This window comes from Pseudorasbora parva, chromosome 15 (assembly GCF_024679245.1).
Source record: "Pseudorasbora parva isolate DD20220531a chromosome 15, ASM2467924v1, whole genome shotgun sequence".
NCBI lineage: Eukaryota > Metazoa > Chordata > Actinopteri > Cypriniformes > Gobionidae > Pseudorasbora > Pseudorasbora parva.
Window position 1 is genome coordinate 41382569 of NC_090186.1, and position 22155 is coordinate 41404723.

At 38.5% G+C, this 22155-nt stretch overlaps 2 protein-coding genes across 2 annotated transcripts in view; one reads left to right on the forward strand and one right to left on the reverse strand.

Moving 5' to 3' along the window:
• The first annotated feature begins 1734 nt into the window (after positions 1 to 1734).
• nkx2.4b (NK2 homeobox 4b) lies at positions 1735 to 4641 on the forward strand. Its single transcript, XM_067418745.1, has 2 exons — positions 1735 to 2324; positions 3716 to 4641. The coding sequence occupies exons 1-2, from the start codon at positions 1982 to 1984 to the stop codon at positions 4294 to 4296; spliced, it is 924 nt and encodes a 307-aa protein (XP_067274846.1). The 5' UTR covers positions 1735 to 1981; the 3' UTR covers positions 4297 to 4641.
• An 882-nt stretch (positions 4642 to 5523) lies between these two features.
• xrn2 (5'-3' exoribonuclease 2) overlaps positions 5524 to 22155 on the reverse strand; it is a 42833-nt gene continuing 26201 nt past the window's right edge. Inside the window, exons 21-30 of the mRNA XM_067418169.1 lie at positions 19161 to 19233; positions 18984 to 19067; positions 18368 to 18465; positions 16637 to 16716; positions 16458 to 16514; positions 15951 to 16019; positions 15674 to 15802; positions 14743 to 14900; positions 7725 to 7764; positions 5524 to 5855 (exon numbers count right to left, since the gene is read on the reverse strand). Coding sequence (XP_067274270.1) covers positions 5702 to 5855; positions 7725 to 7764; positions 14743 to 14900; positions 15674 to 15802; positions 15951 to 16019; positions 16458 to 16514; positions 16637 to 16716; positions 18368 to 18465; positions 18984 to 19067; positions 19161 to 19233 — 942 coding nt within the window. The 3' untranslated portion in view covers positions 5524 to 5701. The remainder of the gene's footprint in view (positions 5856 to 7724; positions 7765 to 14742; positions 14901 to 15673; positions 15803 to 15950; positions 16020 to 16457; positions 16515 to 16636; positions 16717 to 18367; positions 18466 to 18983; positions 19068 to 19160; positions 19234 to 22155) is intronic.

Here is a 22155-nt window from a genome sequence, read left to right on the forward strand (position 1 = left end):
CAGATTATCTTTTCAACTTGCACACTTTTATAAACGCTGTTCCATTAAAATGCAATGGCAAACTGATTAGATACATGTATTTCCACAGAGCAAGAGGCTTTCTGCCTAACTATTAGCATCATTTCAGTCCTTCAATAACATTAATTGCGGGAGACAGCAGAAGAAAGGCTGTTTAAGTGCTCTGTCACTTGCGTCGGACCTTTCACCTCATCACAGGCTGGAATGCGTCCTCGAGCGCGCCACCGCGACACGTCTACACCTGGAGATTCACCGCGCGAAGCCTCGGTCTGGAGGACAGAATAAAGCACATTCAGCGAGGAAACTCTCGATGAGGCATGGAGCTCTGAGCCACACACATACAACAACTTTGTATGATTTCGTGCATCCTTTAATACAGGGAATTGTCTTGCAGGTTTATCATTAAAAATCGAATTATAAAGCCAAAAAAATCATCATATATAACATATATTATAGGCAATAAATGTATTTTACCCAATCAATTAAAATCCGTTATGTGTAATTCAGCCCTGTCCTGCACGAGTTAAGGATAACCCGTGATTGATTTCCATCATCGCAGTAATGCTCCTCTGGCCCTTTCCAAATGTTTCTTGGCACATTTTGAAATAATGCAACTCTTTAAAGTCTGACGTTTTAAACAGGATTTGTTTAGCATTTCCCCCGCTGTGGCCGACTGAATCAAAATCAAAAGATCTCCTTTTTGTTCTTTATCGTGCCTGCGCACGCGTGCCAGAGGAAAAATCGAGAATATTCAACGCTTAAAACGTTTTTAACTGTTTAACTATGAACCCTCTTCCGCATGGACTCACTTGAATCACAAGAACTTTCCAAAGTTAAGATCTTATTAAAACAAAAACAGACGAAATCAAATAATCAGGACGAAATTCAGGACTTTTTGTGATTTCACAGACCATTTCTTACTCCATTATAAAACATGTCGATTGATTACCTGACATATTTTGCGCGCTTTCATTTGGAACTTCTGCCTTTGGCTCCTTAGAAATCCAAGGCAATAAATGCAGGAAAAAAAATAGTAATATTCACAAACTGAGAAACTTTCCTTCACCCGTTGCTCTGTGTGCGGACAGTGGCGCTAAACACACACACACACTCACACACACACACACACACACGGCTGTGTTTTGTGGTTGTAGGCCATGCCCTCTGACTTCATATACAGGGTTAAGGGCTTCTCAATTTGCATAGTGAAAAACACCACACGAACATTAAATATAAATGTATGTCGTAAGTAAAGCAACAGTTCACTATAAAACTGTCTCGTACCGTTGTATAGATTCAAAATAAATCATTTCGATTTTGTAATTTAAACTAGAGCTAATAGTCGACGTGTGTTCGCTTCGATTTAATAAGAACACACTGAGTTAGAGTTCATATTGATGCTTTGGCTCCCATGAATATCACATCCATTTTTTTTTGTGTGCGCATAAACTGTGAAAGTGAAATTGTAGCCTAACCTGACGCGTTTCGTGTTCAACTGAGCTCTCAAGTTTGTATAAAGAGAAATCTCTGATGTTTGGAGGAGATTTCAGATTGTGAGCGCCACTTATCATAATGCGAAAGCTTTGATAGATTGATGTAAAAAAAAAAAAAAAAAAAAAAAAAAAAAAAACGCTGACGCCATGCACTCGGAAGCTCAAAATGATACAAATTTGCGTTCTGATGGCATTCTTTGTGTATCTTTCGCTCCGTGAGTATTTTCTTCAATTACTAGGATGTCAATGGCTCGTTTGGCTCGTTGCTCCGCCCCTCGTGTTTGTCGTAAAGCAGCGGTCTGACGGGAATAAGGCAGAAATAAGAGCGTCCAGGACTCGCCTCTTTCTCCAGCGCGCACATTCGGACCTCAGCGAGCGCGGTTACGCACGGAGGACACTTGGCGTCTGGCGGTCGCGCGCACATCCACGGGCTTGTGGCAGCTTCAGCAAACTCGCTCGCGGGCTGAACCATGTCCTTGAGCCCCAAACATTCAACGCCTTTCTCAGTGAGCGATATTTTGAGCCCGATCGAGGAGACCTTCAAGAAGTTTGCAGCCATGGAGAGCAGCGCGAGCCTGGCGTCTCCTCTGTACAGACAGACTCAGGTGTCTCAGGCGAACCTGCAGCAGCACAGCATGGGCCACAACACCTACCACATGCCGCACTCTCAGTTCTCGCACAGCGCCATGGGAGGATACTGCAACGGGACTATCGGCGCCATGGGGGACCTGCCGTCCTACCAGGAGAGCATGAGGAACGGCGCGACGGCCACGGCATGGTACGGCTCGAACCCGGAGCCGAGATATCCGACAAGTGAGTCCGATCAAAAGAAGCACTCGTTCTGGATTGGCAGATAAATAAGCTGTCATGTTTTTAAAGTTTTTGCCATTTAAATAGCATATAGCCTATCTATTTGATTCGGAAAAAATACATATTTTATATAAATTATACATTTTATTTTATTAAATATTGTTTGATCTATAAATTATTTTACTGTTAATATTGGATATTGGGAAGAAAATTTGAGTTCATTAAAACAAAACAAAAATAGAAAAATTTGAGTTAATTCAATAAAGGAGATAAACAGAAACTCAAAAAATTATGCTATCTGATTCTGAACCACATACATTGTCTAAGTTGATTTAACAACAATATTTTTTTACCGTCAATATGAGGCTTGTGAAATTTGTCTTGTATTTAATTATTTAGATTATTTAACATAAATAATGTATGTGGTGGCCTACACATCAGAAACATGCATTTGAGATAAATAGATAAATAAATAAAAAAATAGGCCTAGATAGATAGATAGATAGATAGATAGATAGATAGATAGATAGATAGATAGATAGATAGATAGATAGATAGATAGATAGATAGTAAATATTATTCTGTAAATATTAAGTTGTAAATAAAAGAAAAATAGAGCACGTTTTACAAGAAAATATTCTTTTTAATAGCTATTTCTATCTTTCTACTTCAAAATTTCACCTTAAGTTCTAGCCGTTTCTCTCTGATTATTTGTGAAATCTATTGCATTTTTGAGTGAAAATAAGCAAATCGAACAGTTTTTTCCCAGTGTAATTAGAGAATATTTCTCTTTGCGTTTTTTAATGATTTAATTCTTATTTTTATTCGATTTCATTTCTAATAGGCCTAAATATTTGGACGTTAACTTGCATCTTAAACACAGTAAATTATTTTTTAAAATTGCTTTTAAGGTTACACTTTATTTTACAGCGTAAGTGTTACATATGTTACATGCAGTTACCATAGTAATACCAGAAAATTATGCATAATTACATGCAACCAAACCCTAATCCTACCCTATATAGTAGCTAAGTATGGCTACACGAAGTTACGTAATATCACTCAATACTTAAATGTATAATTACAGCGTAACACAGGCACCTTCAAATAAAGTGTAACCCTTTATTAGGTGTCCGTGTTACAGTGTAGCCTAATTATGCATGTATGTACTGTGTATTAATAATTAATGTAGGGTTAAGGTTAGGACAGGGGTTTAGTTTAGGGTTAGTTGCATGCAATTATGCACGTTTATATCAATCACTACTGTAACTAGACACTATAAAATAAAATGTTATATTTATTTTTTAATTGTAGCCAATAGCCTATCAATGAATACAACTAAATAATATGCTTTTATGAGTCGACGCTAACATTAATGTGCTTGTTCTCTCAAGTCTCCAGGTTTATGGGTCCCTCCGCGGGCATGAACATGGGAACATTACCGGGCATGGATGCGAGCAAATCAATGGTGACTTTACACGCGGCGCCGCGGAGGAAACGGCGCGTGCTCTTCTCTCAAGCGCAGGTGTACGAGCTGGAGCGGCGCTTTAAGCAGCAGAAGTATCTGTCGGCACCGGAGAGGGAACATTTGGCCAGCATGATTCACCTGACCCCGACCCAGGTCAAGATCTGGTTCCAGAATCACAGGTATAAAATGAAGCGCCAGGCGAAGGATAAAGCGTCCCAGCAGCCGGACAGCGGAAACCTGTGCGCGCAACAGTCGCCGAGGCGCGTGGCTGTGCCCGTGCTCGTTAAGGACGGTAAGCCGTGTCAGAACGGCTCCGGTACGCCGACGCCGGTCCATCAGCAGGTGCAGAGCGTGATGGGCAGCGAGACTTTGGCTTCAGCGGAGGATCTGGAGGAAATGTCGCCCAGTCCTCCTCTGATGAACGGCCTCTCTCAGACTGACGCCGCGCTCATCGAGTACACGAGCGGCATGGTGAGCTCCAACCTGCTGTACGGCAGAACATGGTGACACCTCACCGGAGAAACGGATCAATACGTCCATTCACACAAAGACCTTTTTTAAAAATCATTTTTTTAAACAGCACTCGTCTGATGCAGGACCCTCATGTGAATTGTATGGATTGTAATTTTAAATCACGAGGATGAGCGAGTGTGTGTGCGTGCGCGTGTGTGTGATGAAGAATAGTTTAGTGATGCCATTAATCCGACATCATTTTTGTTGCTTTGTAAAATACAAGCTGTAGATGAAGAGATGTTGTGTGTAAATATCTAACACAGGACAGAGAATGCTTTCTTCAAGCCTTTTGTAAGTTTAAAATGAAAACAATAAATACGAGTGCTGCAAATATGAAAGAAACCACTTGAAGTGTAAAACCTTTTTTTGTTCCTCGGTTTTATTTAGAATTCTAGCTTACAAAACTGGTGACATTATTAGACCAATGAAATCTCAATGCTATAACATCATCGCGGAAATATGAGCTCAATCGAGGCGCTTTAATAGATTATTTTTAGTGGGCTATACCGACACGAATGCGTATTTTTGTTTGCTATCAATCTTGCGACGTCAAAATAATTTCTTAATCTAGAGCAAAGCTTTTTTTATATATATATTAAACATTTAAGAGACGGTTATTACCTCCATTATTAAAGCAGTTTTTAACCTTTGTGTTTTGCGTCACTCAAATGTTTTTCTTCATTCAAAGGAAATTATAATCTAGAGCTGAAGCGCAGTTTATATTAAAATAAAATGGGAGCAGATTTACTCGTTATTGTCATTTATTCCATTCGACTCCATTCTAATGTTTAAACCATTAATTCATTTTAAACACTCAGTCTCTATAATTGACAAATTCAACCTATAAAGATTAAAATACACTACAAAAACAGACTCTGCTCACCACAGCTATGAATAAGCTTTTAAAAAGATCTAAATTAAAACAAACCAATTGAGAATCTAATGAATGCCTTAAAACACAGGTGCTATGTTTTAGGGGGACTTATCATAAACAATTTTTATACTGTACACACTATTATCGATCCCATAACAGCTATCAAAAGAAAATTATCTGTATCTCTACATTTTCAAAAAACATAATTTAGTCTGATTTAAGCTGTTTTTTCATAGGCACCAAAAACTGTCCCAACATGGACATTGCCATCTTTGTGAGGACATTTTGTCCCTATGAAGTAGGGTTTCCCAAGACACACACACAAATAAATAGATCAAACTCAGCAGTCTTGTCTCTTACGTGTATTTCATAAGTTTCACAGGCATATTCTTAAAAATCAGTACATAAGAACATTTTGTCAGTAAAACAAGAAAAACTTTACAAATCAACAGCCCCAAAAAAAAAGACAATGTTCGCTTGGAATAGAAAAGAAGAAGCCTTTTGCTTTCATATAAGAGTGTGAGTTTAGCTCCAGTTGTAGCGTCCGCCCCTGCGGTTGTCCTGTGGCTTGTTCGGGGGTCTCCAGCCTCCTCCTCCTCCTCCTCTCTGCTGGTTCTGCTGGTACGCAGCGCCCTGAGACTGCATGGACCGATCCCAACCCTGAGCTCCCTGCTGGAACCTGCGGAGAGCAAACATACAAAACCAACTCAAATAAGTCTTCTGTAAGCTTCAGAAAAAATACAACCTGAAAGAGTAGGAAAACATAATACAGGCATAAAGCTATTAATATATATTATAAATAAAGGTATATTACTGTTAAAAAGTTTGGGGTCAATAAAGATAAATAAATGCTGTTCTTTTGAACTTTCTATTCAAAGTATCCTTAAAAAATAAAATGCAAGCAGTTTCTCCACAGAAATATAAAGCAGCACAAAATTGATAATCAGAAATTATTCTTGAGCAGAAAATCATATGAGAATGATTTGTGAAGGATCATGTGACACTTAAGACTTGAGTAATGATGCTGAAAATTCAGCTTTGATCACAGGAATAAATGGCAGTTTACAATATATTTACATAGAAAAAAGCTATTTTAAATAGTAATAAAATTTTACATTATTACTGATTTTACTGTATTTATAATCAATTCAACGCAGAATTGGTGAGCAGAAAATTGTCTTCAATTTCTGAAAGGTAGTGTACTAATTTTACCATTAATGGTCATAGGTGTGTGCTGTTATAACATGTTCTTGTTATGCAATATAAAAAGTAATACAAATATTATAGTAGTAGTATTTGAGCTTATTGCTATATCAGCATCAAACGGCTGTTACATGGCAGACACATTAAACATTTAACAACATAATACCATCAATACAATGAAAACAAACATTTAATAAAATTCAACTTGAGACAAAAAAAGAAAGAAAAAGGACAAATTGAATGGCGTACAAAATTAATACAATTCAATAAAAGATTATTTGAATGTACATGTGCTATCTGGATTCATAAATAAGACTTTAATATGTCCTGATAAAAAGTACCGTCTCATAACATTTCAAAATTGGACAGTCAAAAAGTATGTGTTTTATAGACAAGTTGGTACTACAGTATTGACGTTTTGGTTAAATATAATAAACAATGGATATTCCCACACTTTTCTTAAGGCTCGGATAATCAATAGTAACATCTGCTCATATTTTAGTTTTCTCCTAGACATCAGAAAAACCTGATTTTTCTTTGGATCATTTAAAACGATACAAAAAAGGCCAAACCAGAGCAGGTCAAACAGGCATTCAGGCAGCATTTTGAAACGCAAATTCCAGTTCGTGATTTGATTTCCACTTCGCTCATCCGCATCAAAACTAAAGTCTACGAATAACGGCCGTAACCGGCGCTCGACTACAAAACAGCTCACCTACCCACGCCTCCCAAACATCTATTGGCCTCTAAAGACGAGATCTGGACAGACCAGCATCCCTCATTACTGACGCAGGTCACAATCTTCCTGAGGAATCCATAATCCCTCCTCCAGGTTCCTTGTGCGTTTCATTCGGCTCCGTCCTGAACGGTTAAAGAAACTCTGCTCTAATAACTACTGACCTAAGGTGACACAGGGCCACAATGGGCTGCCGGGCCTAAAAAGTTGAACCAAAAGAAGCTGATTAGTCCCTGAAGTGGTCTGGAGCCAGAATCAATGGCGGCTCTGTGCGGCCCCTGTGCACAAGAGACGGTGAACTGCAACCGCATTAGTGCTGCCTCATTAAGCCCTGCAAACCTCTTTACCAGAACATTTGTTTAGCACGCAGAGAAACTAATTCCAGTCCGGCCCCCCCAGGAAGAACATCAATAACTCGTATCCTACACAGGAAGACGGCTAACAGCGGGAGGGAAAAGGTAACTGGAGTCTATTTGGTGGTTTCGGATTCTCGTATGCATGAAGAGATGTAAACTACAGACTGTCAGAGTCACAGGTGCATTGTGGGAGCACAGTGCAATAACCTTCAGGACAAAATAAATGTGGCCGTGAGTTAAGAAGACAGCTTACCTGGTGTACGGTGCGGAGCTCGCTGGAGGCTGTCTGGAATCTGTGAAGCAAAAAGGTGATTAGATTAGCAAGTTTCATTATTGCCGTTTAATAAAGCATCTCCAGAACACGAGTTTATGTACACCTGTGATCCAGACATGAAGCGCTCCTCAAATCAAACATCCGAGGTATTTTAGACAACCTATAGAAAACCACAGCAGCCACTAGAAGACCTTAGCAACTGCATAGCAGCTTAGAAACCCCCTGGCAACAACATGGAACACCCTAACAACCAAAAGAATACCACTGTAACTGCATAGCAATGCTAAAAACCCACTGAAAACAGTAATACTGTACAATAAGGTTGCTTTAGTAAACGCTGATGCATTAACTAACAAGCAGCAAAACACGCGTTAGATCGACCCATTAAATATTAACAAATAGAACCTTATTGTAATGTTTTAGGAGCACACTGGCAACCACAAAGAACACCATAGCAATACCTCAGCAAAGGCTCAACAAAAAACATTTAGCAACACCATAGCGACCACAAAAAACTGTGCTAAATTAAATAAACATTCACCACTGAAACGCCTTAGTAACACCCTAGCAACCTCTAAAAATACCATAGTAACAGAAGCACTTAGCAACACAAGCACACAGAGCAGAAGCATGTGATTAAATGTGTATAGTAAACACTGATGTCTACAGTAGAAATCAACGAGTAAATCACTTTTTGAAAGTAACTTGGCGCTTCAAATAAAGGTTGTAGCGATCCATTCAAGAGATTTGTTCAAAAACACTTCACTTTTCATTACTGAATGAGTCAGAATTTATGAGCAAATCATTGAAATCAACCATTCAAAACAATTTCTTTAAAATAACATTCAGACAGGGGTGTTGGAACCATCGCGTGTGGGTCTCTCCAGAGCGAGTGTACAGCCCAATCAAATTGTGTTGCAATTATTGTCCTGTTTAACACTGAAGCTGCTTTGAAACAATCGTCATTGTAAAAGCACTATATAAATAAAGTTGACTTGACTGGTGGGACAAGACCCACCCACTTTTTATGACCAATGATTTTGGACCTACTTACTTTTATCGCCTAATTCAGCACCTCGGTTTACCTACCCCTAACCGATAAACCCTCTGTTAGCAAACTCTTTTTAAAAAAAATTCTAATATTTTCTTAATTTTTATTGAAAATAAATGCCTTTCCAATCTGATGTGTGATGGGAAAAGGGAGTAGAGCGAGTTTGGCAGAAGGCGGATTCGAACCTCAGGTCAATTTGCGTCAAAACTTTATGTTATGTGTCTTACCCCTAAAATATTGCCGCTGAATGATTCAGTGATTTCCGTAAATTTGTCTGGCCCAACCAGACGTTTAGTAAATGGCGGTGTGTGTATATGTATATATGTGTGTGTGTGTGTATATATATATATATATATATACACATACATACACACACACATATATATATACACATATATATATACATATATATACATACATACACACATATATATATATATATGTATATGTATATATGTGTGTGTGTGTATATATATATATATATATATAAATAAAAGAATTGAAAGGACCCATCCATATTTTTTTTGCTTCCGACATGCATTCAGGTCCATGAAACATTTTAAGTAGACCAAAGCATTGAACATTGTCAGAACCTGACAAATTGTGGAAGAATTGCAATCTCTATTTAAAGAAAAAAGGAAGTCATGATTGACAATGTATCCAGAATCTTGCAGCTCTAAGTTTCAATTCAATTCATTTTCTTCCATGTGGAACCTTGAATGTAAAACCACAACGGTTGCCACAATTCAGCAAACAAGATCATATTTAAAATGCTACATAAAGCACTTTTGAGTGGGATGTTTTTATTAATGTCAGTGGATGTGATTTTAAGCTGCATTTAGTTTAGTACAAACCAAAACCACTACCACCACAAACCAAGCTATAGTCAACAAATAAATAAATAAAAGAGAATTCATTAACCTAATTTGTATCAGCTTCTAACTTCAGGGAAACGGTTTCAGAGATGAAGTGAATTGTGTTCGGTAATATGGACAAGATTTAGTGTTGGGGGGTAGGGGACGTCAAAAGTGGCACATTTGCATTTCTTCCCGTGCTAAATGAAATAAGCATTCATCAGCCGGCGCTGCGGCGAGCTCAAGTGCTCTAGTTCCAGCGCTGCAGGTCCTTCACAAAGACAGACTTTAAAAAAAGTAGCAAGCAGCTTCTTTCCTGATCCACCGTTGCCAAGGCGATCACCAGCTGCGGGGCTCCGAGCTGTTTGTTTTATAGGGGCAGGAGCAGAGATGAGTGAGAGTGTGTGTGTGTGTGTGTGCGCGCGCGTGTGTGTGTGGGAGAGAGAGAGAGCGGGAGAGACAAAGACAAGAACTTCAGCCCAAAAGAAAAAGCTGTCATTTACAAATGTAGGTTTGAAGTGGAGCAAAGAAAAATAATTCCAAGCCAACAGGATTTTACGGCTTTAAAACGAATGACCTAGGTGTCAATGCAAAGAGACTTGTGACAGAAAATAAAAACACAACTGCATTTATAGTAATGCGCCTCCTGTGTAACTATGGGGCAAGTGCACAAGAGGCTGTCAAGGGTCATGATACCCTAAAGCTATTTTTTTGCGACGTTACTATGAACAGGATGCACAATGAAAGCATTCGTTATAGCACCTTTCACACATGACATGGTTAACCCTGGGTCATTCTAAATGGACTCCTGGGTTATCATGCTTCACACTGCTCAGTCTATCAATTAATCCTGGCATTGCCAACCTGACGTTCACACTGGACATTCCTAAAGCATAGGTTTATGTTATTTGCATATTTGTGGAGTCATTGATTTGATGAATGCAGCATGCAGTTTACATAAAATATCTAATATTGCTGACTATACTCTAGATTATATTGAATGGACTTTTCAAAAAAGTGGTGCTTATTAGGAGGTGCAACAGATGATCATTTACGTTTTTTTGAGTAAAAAAAGAAAAAGAAAAAAGGAGGGTGGAGGTGAAGGCCAAATGTAATATTGCTTTTCAGCTCACTTTAAGTACTTACGTACCACAGCAAAACTACTAGCCAAACTAATAAAGTTTAACATTATTTTGTGAGGGTTGTGAGGTAAAGACAAACTGTTCAGCTTTCCAAATAACCCAGTGTTAAGGAAACAGCCAATGCAGTTTGCTTTTCCGGAGCAGCAACAGAGTTGTACAAGTGTGTTCGTTTGTCCTCAGTCACGAGTCGAAACCGCAGGCGGCGAGTTAAAATGGCATCAAATGTGTGTTTTGTTGGCAATCGGCGCACAAGTGCATATAATATAAACAAACGTATAGAGAATAGAAAGTTATAAAGTGAGTGTGTATCGTGATGTCTTTAGCTATGCCCACTACACGCCTTCACGAGCTCGGCCGTTTTCAGAAAGAATTGGTGCAGTGCATCTGTATTTTAAAAATATGACAAAACAAAAGACTCAGAGATATGAAAGATGCAATACTACTTAACAGATCCTCCAGATTAACATGAGACTGGCAGAAACTGTGTGTGTTATGAACCCTTTAAAGTCAAGTGATAGTCAGTAATAAGAACAAACAGGCAAATTACAAGCACAGATGAATATTACATTAAAAAAAGTAAAAGTCTAACAGTAGTATTCAGGTACAGAAATTCAATAATTAGGCCTAAATGTAAAAACTATTTTTCTGAGCCGGTTTAAAAAGCATCTTCGCAAAAAGTGAGGTATACGTGTTAATTTATATTGGTGATTGGCTGCCGTGGCTGGAGAGCATGCGTCTACATCAGTTTCTGAGCTCGTCTCCGCATGTAATCACGGTGTTGTATTATGCATGAGATCATATTGCAGCGGAGAATTCAAATGTCAAAAAAGAGAGTGTTGTTGTATACCTCTGCCAGTTCAGCTTTGCATTCGGACACGTGTCGTTTCCTCAGTACAGTAGCACAAGTGTTCACAATTCCCCCACGATAGGGTCAGAGATTGAGTTTGACTATGGAGTTTGGATCACGGTTCATATCCAGACAGGAGCAAAGGTTTCTCAAGTTATGAACATTTTTATATGATCCATTTCTCCAAACAGGAATTAGAACAGTTCCACATATTTAATTTGATGAAGACCTTATGAAAGGTGTACAATAAGGATACTGATCATGAACGCAGTGAAAATGAGTTTCTGATAAACACGACAATGACAGACCGAATATTTAAAGAATGGACAAAATAAGTAACTCTGAACTTAGACATCAGTTTACCAAAAATTAAGGCAGATATTTTAGTGATAAAGGTAAAATATTATACCTAATTTTTCATATAGATAATATGAAATAGCTCAGAGCAGATTTGTTGATTTTCTAAGAATAAATCAATATGTATTTGATTTGCTCATGATAGTTGCTAGCCGTCTATAATGGCGTTTGTTGTCATAGGGTTATATTTTTTTTAAAAACACATTAGGTACCCTAACTCGTCCCCACCATTTCTCATTTGAATATCCAGTTGTTTGTATGAGTGTGTTGTAAATCTGCTAGATCTCACAATTTAATTGACTTGAATTGAATCTCAATTAGATTATAATTCTCGGTATATCCAAATTCTTATCTCCATTATTACATAATGATATTAGTCTTATATTATCATAATGTTTTGCGTCTTGTGGCTTTATACTTTTGCATATTTCAGCTGCAGTTTCATGCCCCCATTGACATCTATTGTATATGCATTACTATAAAACGCAGGACGAGACCAATTTTTCTGTGGTGATCAACAACATACAACAGATGCTGTCGGATGTCCTAGACATTTAATTCGACAGCCAATAAACACCTCCAAAAATGCAGTGAAAGATCTAATGACAAGAGAGAGAGAGAAAAAGAGAAAGAGGCCGGACCACCCACTTACACCTCCATTATCAAGCACTAATTCATCTCAGCTCATCTCACAACCAGTCAAACGAAAGACAAAATTACAGCCAATTCATCCTGCTCTCAATAAACACCGACTGCAGTCCACACACACTGAACGTTGGGAAGTTAAAGCCAGTTGACACAAAGCCCAAATAGGATTACGCATTAAAAACACAACAGTAAACGGTGTTCTCATTAACTTAACACAGGGATTACATCGTCCCAGAGCGCAGACGTACACACAGATGGACCCTGATCTCTGTAATGAGCTCGTAATGAACCTCTACAATACAGCTTATCAATATCCATAGAATGAAGTCTGCAGGACTGTAATACACTAGTTGGTCCTTTAGCACCAGCTGTTTTGATTAGGGTTAACAAAAGCCTTCCGCGCGTCTCGGGAACTCCGCATTGAGCCGACACCGCAGGAGGGAGAGGAAGAAGGACAGCGAGCTGGGAAATGTTAACGAGGATTTGGTTTCTGGCACACAGACACACTCCACTAGAGAAACACAGCTCCAGTATAGCAGCATGGGAAAACTGTCATGAGGTTATCAATGCAACTACCTGACGGATAAACGTTAAATTGCAGGAAAGTCAAATTTTTAGGCGGTGATGTTTGGGGAAACGCTAATGCTGCCTTATTCAATACAAATCAAGAGACTGTGGCTGTTTTAGTGCCAAGGACAAAAAAGCGGTATAATACATGACTCATGTCTCAAGTTTCTTTGTAGGTTGTGTTTTGGCGATTCCTTAGTTATTAACGTTTTAATCAGGCTAAGTTAAATACTCTTTCACTGGCCCCTTCAGAAAATCCACTCGTCCCAAACAAGGGTTAATGTCGAGCCCTAAAAGAAATCTTAAGATTCTCAACATTCGTCTCAGACAGCCAAATCTTGGTCAAAAATCGCACCGTGTGAAACCGGCTTTATTCACAGAATGGCATACAGGACGGTTAGTGTGCTGTACGTTTAACTGGAGGGTTTTGCATCAGGGCCAGGGCGCACAGGCCACTGAAGAGCAGCAGTGATCAGCAAAGCCCCCAAACCTCTATTTGCATCAAGTGGCAGCAGGGTGGCTTCCATTCGCCCACAGATGCGATTATTCATCAGCTTGCAAATTGGCACATCAAAGAGGCGGCGGAGGAGAGCAGCACATGAGCTGCTCACGAGTACAGGTCACTGTACACATCAAGAGCGACTCCTGTCCCTGGGTGTCACCAAACTACTGTATTAAACGCCGCTCAGATACAAAGGCTCATCTCTAGACTGCTGGAATAAAAGTGGACTTAATATAAGCCTTATAGTATGAGGAATTGAGTATAGTATGTTAAAAGGGTTAGTTCACCCAAAAACTAAATTTATGTCATTAAGGTCTCACCCTAATGCCGTTCCACATCCGTAACACCTCCATTCATCTTCAGACACACCAAGATCTTTTATATTTAGTCCAAGGGCTTTTCTGTTCCTTCATGAAAGTGTATGCACACTATAGTCTCCATGTCCAGAAAGGTAATAAAAACATCAAAGTAGTCCATATGTGACATCAAGAGATTCTAATTAACTAATTGAAGCATCAAAAATACATTTTGGTCCAAAAATAACAAACACTATAACTTCATTCAGCATCGTCTTCTCATCCAGTTTGATTTTCAATCCTCAAATAAAGATTCAAACGGTTATTGAATGTATTGATTCATGATTCTGACCACGTGTCAAACTGCTGAAGTCACAAGACATCGGCGATCCGAATCATTAATCAATTCGCAATCTTTTGTGCTTCTATTGGTTAACGACATTAGAGTCATTGATTAAATTTTTTTTTTAAACTAACCCTTTAAATTTAACTAATTAATGATCTTGGTTATGTGTGGAAAACATATGTGTGCAAAACTCAACGTGTGCAAAAGAGGGAACTGAATGCTCATGCTGCCCTGATGATCCAAAACATGATGAAGATCAGCGGTATACCAGCACTTATTTGCTAAACGTATTCTGCAATTATACAGCCATCAGTTTTCGGAAAGGTTCTCTCATTTGTGATCATTTTTCTTCAAAGATGATTTTATCCAAGGAAATTGTAAACTTACACTCGTTTTGAGGGTAATGGCCTCTCTGGGGTGGACGGTAGTTTCCTTGATAGCTTCTGGGGGGTGGTGCACTGCTGTACTGACCACCCCTATGCTGACCCCCGTAAGGCTGGCTGTGGCCAAAATGACCCCCTCCTTGATTTAAGCCCACATGGTGACTGAAAGAGAAAGAAATTAAACAAAAAGTTGGAAGTTTGTACATGTTAATGATCAGGGTTTTTAGCTCTAGAGGTTACTGTAAGGTTTTTAAAATGTGATAATTCAACAAAAAACAAAACAAAAAAAAATGCATTTCTTTGGTCTATGGTTGGTTGTCCCAAGTTGGCTGAGGGGGTCTTTGGGTTAGAAAAACTAAAAATTTGACTTAGAAATGTTGCCTTGGAAAATCAGTTGTAAAATGACAAACTGAAATGAATAAAAGCTCAAATTAAATAAAAAATAAAAAAATTACTAAAGCACAAACAAAATGACCAAAACCTGTATACAAATAGTACATAAATACATATACTATAATTAATACCTTTGGGTAGGAAAAGATTTAAAACCCCCAATATAAAATATTTACATATTCCTTAAACACCAAATATTCTGATAAAAAAAAATATTAGAGGGTTTAAAGTGCAACACCCCAAAAAAACAAAAACCTTCACAGAATTATTTGAAGTCCAAGAACACCTGTCTGCACCATCCAATCAAACCCAAAAACAGCTTTCATTAAGAAATTAAGTCTTTGGTGGGCTTTCATCTGCATACATCTCCCCTAAACACCATGCATTATTCATCTCTCCTCATTGAAGCCTGAATTCGCCAGATGTTTAATTAGCCCGTTTTATATAAAATTTTGCACTAATTAAGTTTTTTTACACAATTTAAACACATGCAATGAAAGAATTCAACCAAATAAACTGATGGATTCTGTGGGATTACTTACTTGAGCTTTCTGAATCCTGATTGGTCCAAATGGGCTTGTTGGCGGTTTGGGTTAAATCCCAGTTGAGGTCTCCATGAACCGCGGTTACTCCTTTCCCAGTCACCTGGTTTCAGAACCTTGTTAGGGATCCTGAAGCGAGAAATTTCAATATATAAATATAAAATTTTCAAACATCATTGCATCATTGAAAAGCCCATTCAATATACCTGAACTCACGTTTATAATATACAATAGGCCTTGATATCTATGCATTTTTATTAAAGAGTGCAGCACTTACTTTGCCCCTGATAGGATAACAGCCTTGAACACAAAACCATCATCAAACTGTGGATCCTTGAATTTGATTCTGCCAACCAAAAAACAATCACCATTTAAGTACAAACTTTAAGTGGAAAATCTCACTTCAGAGCCTTTTAGATGAACTGCATCAGTCTAGAGTTTAGAGCAGCTTCATCTAGTTTGTTGAACGTTTCTGGGTTTCATGCATTGTCTGACCTCTAGAGGAACCGGTACATATCAGCAGGACAAGGCCAATGTTTCAATAACAGACTATGTACAACCATACTTTTTTGAGATGGTCATGTCTGGCACTGGAAGGACACAAATATGAGTCCTTGAGTAGCTAACATGAAGAATCGGACTGATACACAAACAAATAAACCAACTGAAAATAGCAACTGACAGATGCGGTTAACAATAGATCGATATTGATCAGGACTATACATCAGACTTTATTTGATGTGCATGGATGGATAATTGGTTGATGCGTAAAACAATCTCTTACGCAATAGCGCAGCTGCTGCGGATGTCTCTCAGTGTTGGGATGGGTGACTCCACTGGTCTGAGGAAAATAAATAGGATGTGTCACAGGATTTGTAAAGCTTTAGTCTCAAGTGCCTCAACAGGCATTGCCCATGTAATGAAAAAACATCAAGAAATAAAATATAAATGTGTTCTCCTTACTTATCTGGTAGAATAGGGTCTTCATCAAGATTTAATGTACCTTGGATTCCATGGCAGAATTCTGCAGGGATCTCAGTGGCCTTGAGGAGAGAGAATTGGAAATGTCCAGACTGAGAGAACTTAAAACAAGGATCATTCACAAAAGATTGATTCCTTTTGATATAGAGATGTTCAATAATTTCATGTATTTAACTTTTTAAAAAGTACATTTCCTTGAACTTTTAGTAATACCTCACAATAAGGTTCCATGTGGTAACATTAGTGAAAAATAAATGTCTTAGTTGGTTGAGCAAACAAGGCGTAGTTGCATTTTCATGAACCAACATTAACAAAGATTAAAGACTAGTTAGGTCACCAATTTTATTTTTTAATTATCCAATAATTGACTCACCCTCAACCCATATTAGGTGTATATGACTTTCTTTTTTCAGCCGAATACAATCTACGATATAATAAAACATATCCTGGCTCTTTCAAGCTTTAGAAGATTAATGGCAGTGAATTGATTTTGAAGTTCAAAAAAGTGCATCCATTACATTAATGTAATCCATATGGCTCCAAGGGGTTAAAACTTAATAAAGTCCTTCTGAAGAGAAGCAATGTGTTGTAAGAAAAAGAGCCATATTTATAACTTTATAAACTATAAATCACTGGCTTCCGGTAACGGCCGTACGCGAGTCAAGATCCGGCAGGAGTGTGACCTCTGACCCGATGCATGACGTAGGATGTAGGCATAGCATGAGCAAAGGAGAGAGTCAAAAAATATGGCAGGCCAATAAACTCAAGCTACTCCGACATTTCTTTAAAAATGTTAATTTTTTGCTCTATTCGCTGCGCATCGCTGTTCGTCAATACTTCATGCGCCAGAACTAGACCCATGTACGACTGTTACCAGAAGCCAGTGATTGTAATTTATCCAATTATAAATATGGACTTTTCTTACAAACATAGATCCCCCGGAGCCGTCTGGATTACTTTTTTGATGGACGGATGTGGATTTGAGCTTTAAAAAAAACGAAAGAAAAAGGTACCATTCACTCCCGTTATAAAGTTTGGATATTTTTTGATATAACTCTGATTATGTTGGCTGAAAGAAGAAAGTCAAATAACCCTGGGATGGCTTGAGCGTGAGTAAATGATGGGTCAATTTTCCTTTTTGGGTGAACTGTTCCTTTAATACTGTAACAAATGTAGGTAACACTTTTACAGTGTCCTTGTTACATGTACTTACATAGATTAATTATTCATAATTGCATGCAACTAACCCTAAAACAAACCCTATATTAAGTACATGTGGTTAATTATTACTACTCGGTACATAAATATATAAATTACACTTTAACAATGACACCTTAAAATAAAGTGTGAATGCAAATGTATTGCTCATCGTTTGTTCATTAATTAATGTTAAAGACTGGAATCTTACTGTTAAGTGTTGCAATTATTATTCATGTATTATATTGTTTATTTGTTGGTTCTTTTAGGAATGGGTGAAAGCACAACTTAAAGAAAATGTGCTGGATTTACGACACTACTCAAAATGAGAACACTGCAGAAACAGAATTTTTAATTTGATCTTGTTTTTAAAACAAGATTATTTATATAATAAGGTTACGGTATTACGATTATTCATGATTAATTGATCAAAAACAATCACATTTTGGCTGGACAATTAGGATAAACATGAAAGGGGGGAAAAAAGAGGGAAAACCCATACAGGAAGACCAGTACCTCATGACATTCTCCACGGTAGAGTTCCTGGATGAAATCACACAGGGGGTGGGACTTCCCAACAAACATGACATCACTTCCCAGACTGTTCCTTCTCACTGAAAACAACCATCAGATGCTACAGTCAGATTACACCGCCAGAGAAAACCAGTTCAAAAGCAGAAAATAATTGGACTCTTTCCCTGCCAGTGTTTTTGAAAAAAAGTTGTCAGCCAGCAAAAGCCTTTTTGATCGCCAGCGAAAGCCTTTGGACCTTTTGTGATATATAAAGAGCAACATAAAAAAAAAAAGTGCTTTTCAGATTCAGACTGATTATAAAAAGATGGAGTAGATAGTCCATTAACAACCACAAAACTATATGCTGTTTAAATGTTGATGATTGCGTTATTTTACATGCATCTGCTATCGCTTGTTTCTGCTTCTTAGCCTGTGTTTTGATCAAGAGATTTTGCACCCTTTCAGAAGATGCATAACAGCACCCCTACCATATAACAGTGAAAACACAGAAAGCCAGAAAAGTAGTCAATGGCGGGGAAAGTGTTAAGAACAGAATATTATGCAACATGATTGGCAAGTATTTCTGTTTGACTATTGGCTATGAAGGTATATGCCTCACCCTCCTCTGGGGTCAGATCAGAGTAGACCTCTGCCAATGCTGCGCGTAACCTGCGCTCATCCACAAACGGTAGCAAAGCAACACCTGTCGTGAGGAGGAGGAGGGAAAAATTACAATGATTGAAAATACAGCACTCATTGTTTGCATTCAGACTGAAGCTCAAGGCTAAGCGCTGACCCTGCCAGGCGTACTTCTTCCCATTCAAATCAATGGCAAAGTCATCAGGGTAGAAATCAATGATTGAGGATTCCTGTTAAGCACAGATGAAGACAGTTACAAGAGAGAAACATTTCAAAATTAAAGCAATTCACACTCTCAAATGTCCCTGGAGTTACTGTGCGTGACTATGGAGGGTTAGGCACTGACTAGATGCCTTGTCAAATTACTTCAACGTGAGTGGTGGAGAAGGTGACGTTAGCTTGAAGGATAGAGTGAGCTATCTGCTGTGGCTTGAGCCCCTGCCCCTTTGAAAGTGCCCTTTTCGATGGCATTGCAGTAACCCCACAATGTCTAATTTCTACTGGAGGCGAATTAACCAACCGAACACGATTTGTACTGAGATGATAGTTATATCTGTAATTCAATGTTTGAGATATTTCTATTTAAATTAATATGTTTAAATGAATCTGCAAGTCCATGTAGCCTGGTCTTACCAGACTCTTGTACATAGTCTGACCACTCTCTATTGACAATCATTCATTTCCGCGAAGGCGGGCACTCTGTTGAGGTTTAAAACTATTGGATCTGCCCTGAGCCACTCTGGATCAGCCATAACCAATCGCTAACGTTTGGTCATGACTTATGTCAAGCGCCCTTCGCCTGTTTCACAAATCCGACAACATAAATGTGCACTTGTGCATGCCACATCAGTGATAAAATCATAGGATAAAACCTAAAACTCATGCATTCGGATTGTGATTTATTCGCGGTGGAGGGGAGAGTTTTCTAATCGGGAACGCGCTGCTCACGTGGTCCGTAACATGATTGCATGCTGTAAATAAAATGTCATATGCTTGGTATTATAATAAATGCTGCTATAAATAAGACCAATTCAAATGTTTAAGTGATTTTATTTTAATTAGTTTGAGCGATGATGAAATATATTGCTCTTGTAAATACTTGCCAGCATTAAAGAAATACAAGTCTAGAAAAGCATCCAAATAACAGCAAAGCAACCATATGGTGTTCTGCAGTGGTCAAAAATGATTACAAACAGTGAATTTTGAAGTGATATATTCTTGAAAACTCAGATGTGGATTGGGACAGCTGTTACATCACCACACGACCTTGCGTTTGTCAAAAGCAGTAGGTAACTCTGCCGGGTATTTTTACATGGGTAGTGAGAGACGGACGGCAATAAAATAACTGACCAGTCCCTGTAACTTAAATGATGGCAATAGCTTCCGACCCCATGAGAAACAGTTACCGTCCGAATACAGCAACTCCTTCATAATTAACGGAGCGAGCTGGAAAATCTAACAATTCCCGAATTTCCCGAGAAGGGCCACAACATCATGGCCACCAACAAACCCAGCAAAGATTGTTATTGCTCCGGCTTGTAGCGACTCAGGCGAATCAAACACACAATCGCCAGTTACATTTAACAAATATGTTTTGAAAGTTGTGCTCACTAGCATACCTTCCCCCCCAACACAACAGAGGGAGATTCTTCAGTCACCCTGGAAACCATCTGATAAGATCTTTTTATGGCCGGAAAGAATGTGGCCACAGAGCTTTTGACACAGAGACACAGAGCTTTTGCCTCAAATTATAGACAAACCATCTATAAATGAACATGCACCCCAGGACAGTATATGTAAACACATAATTGTTTTGTAAAATGTTTCTTCTGTATGGTATTTTGCATCTTTTTGTCTGTGTCTTAACAAAGTACTAGTTCAGATAACCTCATATATGTCATGTCTCCTATCAAATTAATGCTCACTTCACGACTTACACTTCCAGGTATATCACTTATTCAGAAAATGCAGTGTGTGTTTGTTGCATTAATTATAGTATGAAGACTCAGAGACCCACTGAGTCGAACCTTCAAACAAAGAGCAATAAAGTCTGCTGAGGAATTTCCCGCCGGGAAATCCCAACACTCTCATTGGTTAAGTCTAACCCTGGAGGGTGGGACTACGGCCAGACCATAAAAGGAGGACCTCGGATGCCCTCCTTCTCTCTTACACTCCCCTCTCTCTCTTCTCTCTCTGGCTGAACCAACACGTCTTTGTGGCTGGCCCTTGAGCCAGGCCACCAATGCAGGCCCTCCAAGCAGGCCTCATCTCTTCCAAAAATCTTCTCTTCTACAATCCGATCTTCAAGAACACGAAGCATCGCTAAAGCAAACAGCCGCTTCCCTCCCAACCTCGGAAAGGACCGCCGGACCGCCGGACCGCCGGACACGCAGACACACATGCACACAAGCGAGAAGCCAAAACGAAACCAAAAAGAATGCAAGTATTCTATTTCTTACTGCTGTAAAGAGGGTGTGTTATTCTCCCGTTGGGATAAATTAACTCCGTGAAGGTCGTATTTGGTTGAACTGAAGGAAAGCTGTTTCTTACCCTCCCCCACTCTCTTTGTCTCTCTCTCGCCCTCTCTCTTTGTCTCTCTCTCTCTCTTTTATCTCTCTCTAACTTCAGTCTATTCATTATTCTCTTTTATGTATTCTTTCGTTAATATCTATACTTCTACTCTCTTGATGCATATTTAGTATGTACTTTCTGTGTGAATTGTAATGTTATTTTTAGTCTGTGTTTATTAAACCTTCAAAAGACATTTAATGAGTTGAATCTGTTATTCTGCCACATACACAAAGTCAATGAAACTTGCGATCTAAACGTTACCTAACTGCTTATGCTACTATGTTAGTAAAGTAAACTGTATGACCATTTGAAATATTGAACTTATCCTGATCAGTAAAGTTAATGTTTCTTATGCGCTCGTAAAGCAGTAATCCCTTATTGAGAATTGATTTGAAAAGTCTAACTAATTTGCAGGACAAACTTAGTAGGATAATTTCAAGCAATTCCATAAAGGGTTACTTGTATTTAATTAAACAATTTTCCCTATCGGAAAATTTTAATACGTAATGAACAACTGGCAAATCATATTCATAAATTCATGAATATTAAATATTAAATCCCTTTTGAGTTAATTATTCCCC